A 12,421-nucleotide genomic window follows, 5' to 3' on the forward strand; every position below is an offset into this window, starting at 1 on the left:
TAATATGGTAGGACAGTCCTACCTTTGACATGTTGAATATGGTAGGACAGTCCTACCTTAACATGTTTAATATGGTAGGACAGTCCTACCTTAACATGTTTAATATGGTAGGACAGTCCTACCTTAACTTTATCATGTTTAATATGGTAGGACAGTCCTACCTTAACTTTAACATGTTGAATATGGTAGGACAGTCCTACCTTAACTTTATCATGTTTAATATGGTAGGACAGTCCTACCTTAACTTTATCATGTTGAATAGGGTAGGACAGTCCTACCTTAACTTTATCATGTTGAATATGGTAGGACAGTCCTACCTTAACTTTATCATGTTGAATATGGTAGGACAGTCCTACCTTAACTTTAACATATATAATAAGGTAGGACAGTCCTACCTTAACTTTGACATGTTTAATATGGTAGGACAGTCCTACCTTAACTTTAACATGTGTAATATGGTAGGACAGTCCTACCTGACATGTTTAATATGGTAGGACAGTCCTACCTTTAACATGTTTAACATGGTAGGACAGTCCTACCTTAACTTTGACATGTTGAATATGGTAGGACAGTCCTACCTTAACTTTACCATGTTTAATATGGTAGGACAGTCCTACCTTAACTTTATCATGTTGAATATGGTAGGACAGTCCTACCTGACATGTTTAATATGGTAGGACAGTCCTACCTTAACTTTATCATGTTGAATATGGTAGGACAGTCCTACCTTAACTTTAACATGTTTAATATGGTAGGACAGTCCTACCTTTGACATGTTTAATATGGTAGGACAGTCCTACCTGACATGTTTGATATGGTAGGACAGTCCTACCTTAACTTTATCATGTTGAATATGGTAGGACAGTCCTACCTTAACTTCAACATGTTTAACATGGTAGGACAGTCCTACCTTAACTTTAACATGTTTAACATGGTAGGACAGTCCTACCTTAACTTTGACATGTTTAATATGGTAGGACAGTCCTACCTGACATGTTTAATATGGTAGGACAGTCCTACCTTAACTTTATCATGTTGAATATGGTAGGACAGTCCTACCTTAACTTTAACATGTTTAATATGGTAGGACAGTCCTACCTGACATGTTTAATATGGTAGGACAGTCCTACCTTTGACATGTGTAATATGGTAGGACAGTCCTACCTGACATGTTTAATATGGTAGGACAGTCCTACCTTAACTTTATCATGTTGAATATGGTAGGACAGTCCTACCTTAACTTTGACATGTTGAATATGGTAGGACAGTCCTACCTGACATGTTTAATATGGTAGGACAGTCCTACCTTTGACATGTTTAATATGGTAGGACAGTCCTACCTTAACTTTATCATGTTTAATATGGTAGGACAGTCCTACCTTAACTTTATCATGTTGAATATGGTAGGACAGTCCTACCTTAACTTTAACATGTATAATATGGTAGGACAGTCCTACCTTAACTTTGACATGTTGAATATGGTAGGACAGTCCTACCTGACATGTTTAATATGGTAGGACAGTCCTACCTGACATGTTTAATATGGTAGGACAGTCCTACCTTAACTTTGACATGTTGAATATGGTAGGACAGTCCTACCTTAACTTTACCATGTTGAATATGGTAGGACAGTCCTACCTTAACTTTACCATGTTGAATATGGTAGGACAGTCCTACCTTAACTTTACCATGTTGAATATGGTAGGACAGTCCTACCTGACATGTTGAATATGGTAGGACAGTCCTACCTTAACGTTGACATGTTTAATATGCAGTATATGTTGACAACATATTTAGGACGGTCCTACCTTAAGTCCTGGCAAGCCTACCAGGCCCTGAGGGCCAGGAAACCCCTGTTAGAGACAGACAGAGAGTGGGAATTAAGAGTGTGTCGGCGTGTGTGATACTGAAGGTCAGATGCTGTTTGTTCACCCGCCCGCTAATTAACCAATGGCCAAAGCCTGACTACATGTGACAAAGCGAACCTGACCCTAACCTGACCCTAACCTGACCCTAACCTAACACTAACCTGACCCTAACCTGACCCTAACCTGACCCTAACCTAACCCTAACCTGACCCTAACCTAACCCTAACCTGACCCTAACCTGACCCTAACCTAACACTAACCTGACCCTAACCTGACCCTAACCTGACCCTAACCTAACACTAACCTGACCCTAACCTGACCCTAACCTGACCCTAACCTGACCCTAACCTGACCCTAACCTAACCCTAACCTGACCCTAACCTAACCCTAACCTGACCCTAACCTGACCCTAACCTAACCCTAACCTGACCCTAACCTGACCCTAACCTGACCCTAACCTGCTAATATAGAAAATGCACTGTACAGTCAGAGATGGTGTCAAACAATGTTGACAGACCTTTTTAGACAGGCCTCTGTTTCTGCTTATCATTTACGACATTTTGGAAGGCTCTTTGTAAGTCAACTTGGGTCTATACTTAGATACATGCAGCTTCACTTCTGCCATTAGTTGTTGTCCTAGACCAGTGGTTCCAAAACTTTATATAGTCCCGTACCCCTTCAAACATTCAAACCTCCAGCTGTACCCCCTCTAAAACTATATAGTCCCGTACCCCTTCAAACATTCAAACCTCCAGCTGTACCCCCTCTAAAACTATATAGTCCTGAACCCCTTCAAACATTAAAACCTCCAGCTGTACCCCCTCTAAAACTATATAGTCCCGTACCCCTTCAAACATTAAAACCTCCAGATGTACCCCCTCTAGCACCAGGGTCAGCGCACTCTCAAATTTGTTTTTTTACCATCATTGTAAGCCTACCGCACACTATACGATACATTTATTAAACATAAGAATGAGTGAGAGTTGTCGTCACAAGCCGGCTCGTGGGAAGTGACAAAGAGCTCCTATAGGACCAGGGCACAAATAATAATATATAATAATACAAATAATAATAATCAATAATTTTGCTCTTTATTTAACCATCTTACATATAAAACCTTATTTGTTCTATGTGAAAGGCTATAGACTATGTGAGAGGTTATAGACTATGTGAGAGGTTATAGACTATGTGAGAGGTTATAGACTATGTGAGAGGTTATAGACTATGTGAGAGGTTATAGACTATGTGAGAGGTTATAGACTATGTGAAAGGCTATAGACTATGTGAGAGGCTATAGACTATGTGAGAGGTTATAGACTATGTGAGAGGTTATAGACTATGTGAGAGGTTATAGACTATGTGAGAGGCTATAGACTATGTGAGAGGTTATAGACTATGTGAGAGGTTATAGACTATGTGAGAGGCTATAGACTATGTGAGAGGCTATAGACTATGTGAGAGGTTATGGACTATGTGAGAGGTTATAGACTATGTGAGAGGTTATAGACTATGTGAGAGGTTATAGACTATGTGAGAGGTTATAGACTATGTGAGAGGTTATAGACTATGTGAGAGGTTATAGACTATGTGAGAGGCTATAGACTATGTGAGAGGCTATAGACTATGTGAGAGGTTATAGACTATGTGAGAGGTTATAGACTATGTGAAAGGCTATAGACTATGTGAGAGGTTATAGACTATGTGAGAGGTTATAGACTATGTGAGAGGCTATAGACTATGTGAGAGTTTATAGACTATGTGAGAGGTTATAGACTATGTGAGAGATTATAGACTATGTGAGAGGTTATAGACTATGTGAGAGGTTATAGACTATGTGAGAGGCTATAGACTATGTGAGAGGTTATAGACTATGTGAGAGGTTATAGACTATGTGAGAGGTTATAGACTATGTGAGAGGTTATAGACTATGTGAAAGGCTATAGACTATGTGAGAGGTTATAGACTATGTGAGAGGTTATAGACTATGTGAGAGGTTATAGACTATGTGAGAGGTTATAGACTATGTGAGAGGTTATAGACTATGTGAGAGGCTATAGACTATGTGAGAGGTTATAGACTATGTGAGAGGTTACAGACTATGTGAGAGGTTACAGACTATGTGAGAGGTTATAGAATATGTGAGAGGTTATAGACTATGTGAGAGGTTATAGACTATGTGAGAGGTTATAGACTATGTGAGAGGTTATAGACTATGTGAGAGGTTATAGACTATGTGAGAGGTCATAGACTATATGTGAGAGGTTATAGGCTATGTGAGAGGTTATAGACTATGTGAGAGGTTATAGACTATGTGAGAGGTTACAGACTATGTGAGAGGTTATAGACTATGTGAGAGGTTATAGACTATGTGAGAGGTTACAGACTATGTGAGAGGTTATAGACTATGTGAGAGGTTATAGACTATGTGAGAGGTTATAGACTATGTGAGAGGTTATAGACTATGTGAGAGGTTATATACTATATGAGAGGTTACAGACTATGTGAGAGGTTATAGACTATGTGAGAGGTTATAGACTATGTGAGAGGTTATAGACTATGTGAGAGGTTACAGACTATGTGAGAGGTTATAGACTATGTGAGAGGTTGTAGACTATGTGAGAGGTTATAGACTATATGAGAGGTTACAGACCTACAGTTAATATGATATTAGACTATGTGAGAGGTTATAAACTATGTGATAGGTTAGAGACTATGTGAGAGGTTACAGACCTACAGTTAATATGATATTAGACTATGTGAGAGGTTATAGACTATGTGAGAGGTTAGAGACTATGTGAGAGGATATAGACTATGTGAGAGGTTATAGACTATGTGAGAGGTTATAGACTATGTGAGAGGTCACAGACCTACAGTTAATATGATATTAGACTATGTGAGAGGTTATAGACTATGTGAGAGGTTATAGACTATGTGAGAGGTTATAGACTATGTGAGAGGTTACAGACCTACAGTTAATATGATATTAGACTATGTGAGAGGTTATAGACTATGTGAGAGGTTAGAGACTATGTGAGAGGTTACAGACCTACAGTTAATATGATATTAGACTATGTGAGAGGTTATAGACTATGTGAGAGGTTATAGACTATGTGAGAGGTTATAGACTATGTGAGAGGTTACAGACTATGTGAGAGGTTACAGACTATGTGAGAGGTTACAGACTATGTGAGAGGTTATAGACTATGTGAGAGGTTACAGACTATGTGAGAGGTTAGAGACTATGTGAGAGGTTACAGACCTACAGTTAATATGATATTAGACTATGTGAGAGGTTATAGACTATGTGAGAGGTTAGAGACTATGTGAGAGGATATAGACTATGTGAGAGGTTATAGACTATGTGAGAGGTTATAGACTATGTGAGAGGTCACAGACCTACAGTTAATATGATATTAGACTATGTGAGAGGTTATAGACTATGTGAGAGGTTAGAGACTATGTGAGAAGATATAGACTATGTGAGAGGTTATAGACTATGTGAGAGGTTATAGACTATGTGAGAGGTCACAGACCTACAGTTAATATGATATTAGACTATGTGAGAGGTTATAGACTATGTGAGAGGTTATAGACTATGTGAGAGGTTACAGACCTACAGTTAATATGATATTAGACTATGTGAGAGGTTATAGACTATGTGAGAGGTTATAGACTATGTGAGAGGTTATAGACTATGTGAGAGGTTATAGACTATGTGAGAGGTTACAGACCTGCAATTAATATGATATTAGACTATGTGAGAGGTTATAGACTATGTGACAGGTTATAGACTACGTGAGAGGTTATAGACTATGTGAGAGGTTATAGACTATGTGAGAGGTTATAGACTATGTGAGAGGTTATAGACTATGTGAGAGGTCATAGACTATGTGAGAGGTTACAGACCTACAGTCGGTATCCAGATGTCAGTCAGGCTACTGTTCCATTGAACCCATCTGAACAGTACAGCTCCCTTGACGTGCCATCGTCCTCTTATAACCACTTCACCAAGTCTTTCCCAAACATTACACTACTGTTCTGGTCCTCCGTTATATTTATTTTCAACTATCCACTTCACAGCTTTGCTCTTATTGAATTCAAGTCTGTCGTGGTCTTTTCTGTCTCAGTGGTGTGTATCTGGGCCATTACAGTTATTATATTATTATATAGTTATTAGCTATAGCGGAGGCTGAGGCTCCGGCACTAAAAACAGATAGAAAATGATGACAGAAAAACCTTCACTGTAGCCTATAGATATGAATTGTTTTCTAACCCGCGGGGGACATAACCGCTGGGGACTGTCGGTTACGAGTCAACCAGCGCATCACTAGTGTGTGTGTTTGTATGTGTGTGTGTGTGTGTGTACCTGCAACCCAGGGTTTCCTTGCTGCCCGGATGCTCCCATCTCCCCCGGAGGTCCCTGTAGACAGAGGAAATGACATCATAGACACCACTCTTCCAGTTGATGTAAACACAGGGTTCTAGAATGAACAGTTGGGGTTCTAGAACGTCTCAGTCGTCACACTCACCAAGTTTCCCTTAGAACCTTGGATTCCATCCACTCCTCGGATTCCCTGAAGAGGGGGAGACAGGCCAGAGAGGGGGGAAGAGGGGGAGACAGGCCAGAGAGGGGGAGACAGGCCAGAGAGGGGGAGACAGGTCAGAGAGGGGGAGGGAGGAAAGAGAAGGGGAGAAAAAGGAGAGAGGGGATAGGGGAAACAGGAGAAAGAGGAGAGAGGGACAACTGTCAATCAACCAAAAAAGTTGGAAGAAGAGATACTGAAGAGAGATAGATTGTCATTAGTGTTGTCTGTCCAGTAAACATTCAGGTATCAGACCAGGCTGTGAGGCTGTAGCTAACTGAGGGAGCTGGCAGGGCTTCCTTCTACCAGGAAACAACAGCTTTATAGAGGCAGTAAACATTCAGGTATCAGACCAGGCTGTGAGGCTGTAGCTAACTGAGGGAGCTGGCAGGGCTTCCTTCCACCAGGAAACAACAGCTTTATAGAGGCAGTAAACATTCAGGTATCAGACCAGGCTGTGAGGCTGTAGCTAACTGAGGGAGCTGGCAGGGCTTCCTTCCACCAGGAAACAACAGCTTTATAGAGGCAGTAAACATTCAGGTATCAGACCAGGCTGTGAGGCTGTAGCTAACTGAGGGAGCTGGCAGGGCTTCCTTCCACCAGGAAACAACAGCTTTATAGAGGCAGTAAACATTCAGGTATCAGACCAGGCTGTGAGGCTGTAGCTAACTGAGGGAGCTGGCAGGGCTTCCTTCCACCAGGAAACAACAGCTTTATAGATGCAGTAAACATTCAGGTATCAGACCAGGCTGTGAGGCCTTCAGGCATTGAAGTTGTTCTGCTAGGTGTGTGTGTGTGTGTGTGTGTGTGTGTGTGTGTGTGTGTGTGTGTGTGTGTGTGTGTGTGTGTGTGTGTGTGTGTGTGTGTGTGTGTGTGTGGTTAGAACAGGTGTAACCAACATGTAACACCCGCAGGTCACAGACTACATGTTGAAAGGTGTTATATTGGCAGACAGACAGAAGCATACCTAACGTATTCTAATCTGATAAACATGTTAACATGTTTAATGTGATGCTAATGTAACGTCAACATATGTATCATTACCATAACACAGTTTGTTAGCAGCAAGTGGAGACAGGTTGGAGTTGAGGTCAGGGTTCATGTTTTAATGAGAACTGGAGCTACAACTACAAAGCCTTTAGGTCTACAGTATAGTAAGGATGACGTCTTTAGGTCTACAGTATAGTAAGGATGAAGTCTTCAGGTCTACAGTATAGTAAGGATGAGGTCTTTAGGTCTACAGTATACAGTATAGTAAGGATGAGGTCTGTAGGTCTACATTATAGTAAGGATGAGGTCTTTAGGTCTACAGTACAGTAAGGATGAAGTCTGTAGGTCTACATTATAGTAAGGATGAGGTCTTTAGGTCTACAGTATAGTAAGGATGAGGTCTTTAGGTCTACAGTATACAGTATAGTAAGGATGAGGTCTGTAGGTCTACAGTATAGTAAGGATGAGGTCTGTAGGTCTACAGTATAGTAAGGATGAAGTCTGTAGGTCTACAGTATAGTAAGGATGAAGTATTTAGGTCTACAGTATAGTAAGCATGAGGTCTTATGTCTACAGTATAGTAAGGATGAAGTCTTCAGGTCTACAGTATAGTAAGGATGAGGTCTGTAGGTCTACAGTATAGTAAGGATGAAGTCTTTATGTCTACAGGATAGTAAGGATGAAGTCTGTAGGTCTACAGTATAGTAAGCATGAGGTCTTTATGTCTACAGTATAGTAAGGATGAAGTCTTCAGGTCTACAGTATAGTAAGGATGAGGTCTTTAGGTCTACAGTATAGTAAGGATGAGGTCTTCAGGTCTACAGTATAGTAAGGATGAGGTCTGTAGGTCTACATTATAGTAAGGATGAAGTCTTCAGGTCTACAGTATAGTAAGGATGAGGTCTTCAGGTCTACAGTATAGTAAGGATGAAGTCTTCAGGTCTACAGTATAGTAAGGATGAGGTCTTTAGGTCTACAGTATAGTAAGGATGAGGTCTTTAGGTCTACAGTATAGTAAGGATGAGGTCTTTAGGTCTACAGTATAGTAAGGATGAGGTCTTTAGGTCTACAGTATAGTAAGGATGAGGTCTTCAGGTCTACAGTATAGTAAGGATGAGGTCTGTAGGTCTACAGTATAGTAAGGATGAGGTATTCAGGTCTACAGTATAGTAAGGATGAGGTCTGTAGGTCTACAGTATAGTAAGGATGAAGTCTGTAGGTCTACAGTATAGTAAGGATGAGGTCTGTAGGTCTACAGTATAGTAAGGATGAAGTCTGTAGGTCTACAGTATAGTAAGGATGAGGTCTTCAGGTCTACAGTATAGTAAGGATGAGGTCTTCAGGTCTACAGTATAGTAAGGATGAGGTCTGTAGGTCTACAGTATAGTAAGGATGAAGTCTGTAGGTCTACAGTATAGTAAGGATGAAGTCTGTAGGTCTACAGTATAGTAAGGATGAGGTCTTCAGGTCTACAGTATAGTAAGGATGAGGTCTGTAGGTCTACAGTATAGTAAGGATGAAGTCTGTAGGTCTACAGTATAGTAAGGATGAAGTCTGTAGGTCTACAGTATAGTAAGGATGAGGTCTTCAGGTCTACAGTATAGTAAGGATGAGGTCTTCAGGTCTACAGTATAGTAAGGATGAGGTCTGTAGGTCTACAGTATAGTAAGGATGAAGTCTGTAGGTCTACAGTATAGTAAGGATGAGGTCTTCAGGTCTACAGTATAGTAAGGATGAGGTCTTCAGGTCTACAGTATAGTAAGGATGAGGTCTTCAGGTCTACAGTATAGTAAGGATGAGGTCTTCAGGTCTACAGTATAGTAAGGATGAGGTCTTCAGGTCTACAGTATAGTAAGGATGAGGTCTGTAGGTCTACAGTATAGTAAGGATGAGGTCTGTAGGTCTACAGTATAGTAAGGATGAGGTCTTCAGGTCTGCAGTATAGTAAGGATGAGGTCTTCAGGTCTACAGTATAGTAAGGATGAGGTCTTCAGGTCTACAGTATAGTAAGGATGAGGTCTTCAGGTCTACAGTATAGTAAGGATGAGGTCTTCAGGTCTACAGTATAGTAAGGATGAGGTCTGTAGGTCTACAGTATAGTAAGGATGAGGTCTTCAGGTCTACAGTATAGTAAGGATGAGGTCTGTAGGTCTACAGTATAGTAAGGATGAGGTCTTCAGGTCTACAGTATAGTAAGGATGAGGTCTGTAGGTCTACAGTATAGTAAGGATGAAGTCTGTAGGTCTACAGTATAGTAAGGATGAAGTCTGTAGGTCTACAGTATAGTAAGGATGAGGTCTGTAGGTCTACAGTATAGTAAGGATGAAGTCTGTAGGTCTACAGTATAGTAAGGATGAGGTCTTCAGGTCTACAGTATAGTAAGGATGAGGTCTTCAGGTCTACAGTATAGTAAGGATGAGGTCTGTAGGTCTACAGTATAGTAAGGATGAAGTCTGTAGGTCTACAGTATAGTAAGGATGAAGTCTGTAGGTCTACAGTATAGTAAGGATGAGGTCTTCAGGTCTACAGTATAGTAAGGATGAGGTCTGTAGGTCTACAGTATAGTAAGGATGAAGTCTGTAGGTCTACAGTATAGTAAGGATGAAGTCTGTAGGTCTACAGTATAGTAAGGATGAGGTCTTCAGGTCTACAGTATAGTACGGATGAGGTCTTCAGGTCTACAGTATAGTAAGGATGAGGTCTGTAGGTCTACAGTATAGTAAGGATGAAGTCTGTAGGTCTACAGTATAGTAAGGATGAGGTCTTCAGGTCTACAGTATAGTAAGGATGAGGTCTTCAGGTCTACAGTATAGTAAGGATGAGGTCTTCAGGTCTACAGTATAGTAAGGATGAGGTCTTCAGGTCTACAGTATAGTAAGGATGAGGTCTTCAGGTCTACAGTATAGTAAGGATGAGGTCTGTAGGTCTACAGTATAGTAAGGATGAGGTCTGTAGGTCTACAGTATAGTAAGGATGAGGTCTTCAGGTCTACAGTATAGTAAGGATGAGGTCTTCAGGTCTACAGTATAGTAAGGATGAGGTCTTCAGGTCTACGGTATAGTAAGGATGAGGTCTTCAGGTCTACAGTATAGTAAGGATGAGGTCTTCAGGTCTACAGTATAGTAAGGATGAGGTCTGTAGGTCTACAGTATAGTAAGGATGAGGTCTGTGGGTCTACAGTATAGTAAGGATGAGGTCTGTGGGTCTACAGTATAGTAAGGATGAGGTCTGTGGGTCTACAGTATAGTAAGGATGAGGTCTGTGGGTCTACAGTATAGTAAGGATGAGGTCTGTGGGTCTACAGTATAGTAAGGATGAGGTCTTCAGGTCTACAGTATAGTAAGGATGAGGTCTTCAGGTCTACAGTATAGTAAGGATGAGGTCTGTAGGTCTACAGTATAGTAAGGATGAGGTCTTCAGGTCTACAGTATAGTAAGGATGAGGTCTTCAGGTCTACAGTATAGTAAGGATGAGGTCTGTAGGTCTACAGTATAGTAAGGATGAGGTCTGTAGGTCTACAGTATAGTAAGGATGAGGTCTTCAGGTCTACAGTATAGTAAGGATGAGGTCTGTAGGTCTACAGTATAGTAAGGATGAGGTCTGTGGGTCTACAGTATAGTAAGGATGAGGTCTTCAGGTCTACAGTATAGTAAGGATGAGGTCTTCAGGTCTACAGTATAGTAAGGATGAGGTCTGTAGGTCTACAGTATAGTAAGGATGAGGTCTGTGGGTCTACAGTATAGTAAGGATGAGGTCTTCAGGTCTACAGTATAGTAAGGATGAGGTCTTCAGGTCTACAGTATAGTAAGGATGAGGTCTGTAGGTCTACAGTATAGTAAGGATGAGGTCTGTAGGTCTACAGTATAGTAAGGATGAGGTCTGTAGGTCTACAGTATAGTAAGGATGAGGTCTGTAGGTCTACAGTATAGTAAGGATGAGGTCTGTGGGTCTACAGTATAGTAAGGATGAGGTCTGTGGGTCTACAGTATAGTAAGGATGAAGTCTTCTCATCCTCATTCTTCTTCTTCTGTATCCCAAACTGCAGAGTGCATTATTCACTCTGCAGTTTGGACCAGGGTCCAGAAGGCACCAAATAGGGAATTGGGTGCCATTTGGGACGATGTCTACTTTCTCAGGCTTGGATGAGGACTAGGATGAGGGGGAAATGCTGTAGATAGGGTCAGACTGGTTACGGGTCAGAGATAGGGTCAAAGGTGAAAGGTCATACTCACAGGCTGACCTGTAGGGCCAGTGTGACCTCTGGGTCCGTTCAACCCTCTGGAACCCTGGAGGTCAAAGATCAAAGGTTTTACGATCACACAGCAATCAATTATAAACCAATCAATAGTCAATTTCCAGTGTGTGCGTCTGCGAGCGTGTGTGAACACTCACAGCATCACCTGGCTGTCCTCTTGGTCCTGGTTGTCCTTCAGAACCCTAAAACACACATACAGTAAATTAGCACATGCAACACACACGTTAATATGTAAAACGCACACACACACGTTAATATGTAAAACACACACACACACACAAATGTCTTACCCTCTCTCCTGACAGCCCAAGAGTACCGTGAGGGCCTGGTTTTCCTATCTCCCCCTGAGAGGCAGAGAGAGAGAGAGAGAGTGAGAGAGAGAGAGAGAGAGAGAGAGAGAGAGAGAGAGAGAGAGAGAGAGAGAACACATTACATACACAGGACAGGTTAAGAGAATAATCATGACAGTCATGTTATCAAAGATCGAAAGTTGAAACAGACAGTTACTCACCCTGTGTCCCTTGTGTCCTGGAAGACCTGGCAAGCCATCAAAACCCCTGTCACCCTGAGAGAGAGAGAGAGAGAGAGAGAGAGAGAGAGAGAGAGAGAGAGAGAGAGAGAGGGAGGGGAGAGAGAAAAGAGAGAGAACAGAGAGAGAAAACAAAGAGAGAGAACAGAGAGAACAGAGAGAGAGAGAACAGAGAGATAGAACAGAGAACAGATAG

General features: G+C 41.4%; 1 protein-coding gene across 1 annotated transcript in view; it reads right to left on the reverse strand.

The window, feature by feature from the left end:
- LOC110510793 (collagen alpha-1(XI) chain) overlaps positions 1-12,421 on the reverse strand; it is an 87,386-nt gene that overhangs the window by 34,307 nt on the left and 40,658 nt on the right. Inside the window, exons 17-23 of the mRNA XM_036948801.1 lie at positions 12,208-12,261; positions 11,987-12,040; positions 11,834-11,878; positions 11,674-11,727; positions 6,398-6,442; positions 6,235-6,288; positions 1,809-1,853 (exon numbers count right to left, since the gene is read on the reverse strand). Coding sequence (XP_036804696.1) covers positions 1,809-1,853; positions 6,235-6,288; positions 6,398-6,442; positions 11,674-11,727; positions 11,834-11,878; positions 11,987-12,040; positions 12,208-12,261 — 351 coding nt within the window. The remainder of the gene's footprint in view (positions 1-1,808; positions 1,854-6,234; positions 6,289-6,397; positions 6,443-11,673; positions 11,728-11,833; positions 11,879-11,986; positions 12,041-12,207; positions 12,262-12,421) is intronic.

The sequence above is a fragment of the Oncorhynchus mykiss genome, chromosome 17 (genome assembly GCF_013265735.2).
Source record: "Oncorhynchus mykiss isolate Arlee chromosome 17, USDA_OmykA_1.1, whole genome shotgun sequence".
NCBI lineage: Eukaryota > Metazoa > Chordata > Actinopteri > Salmoniformes > Salmonidae > Oncorhynchus > Oncorhynchus mykiss.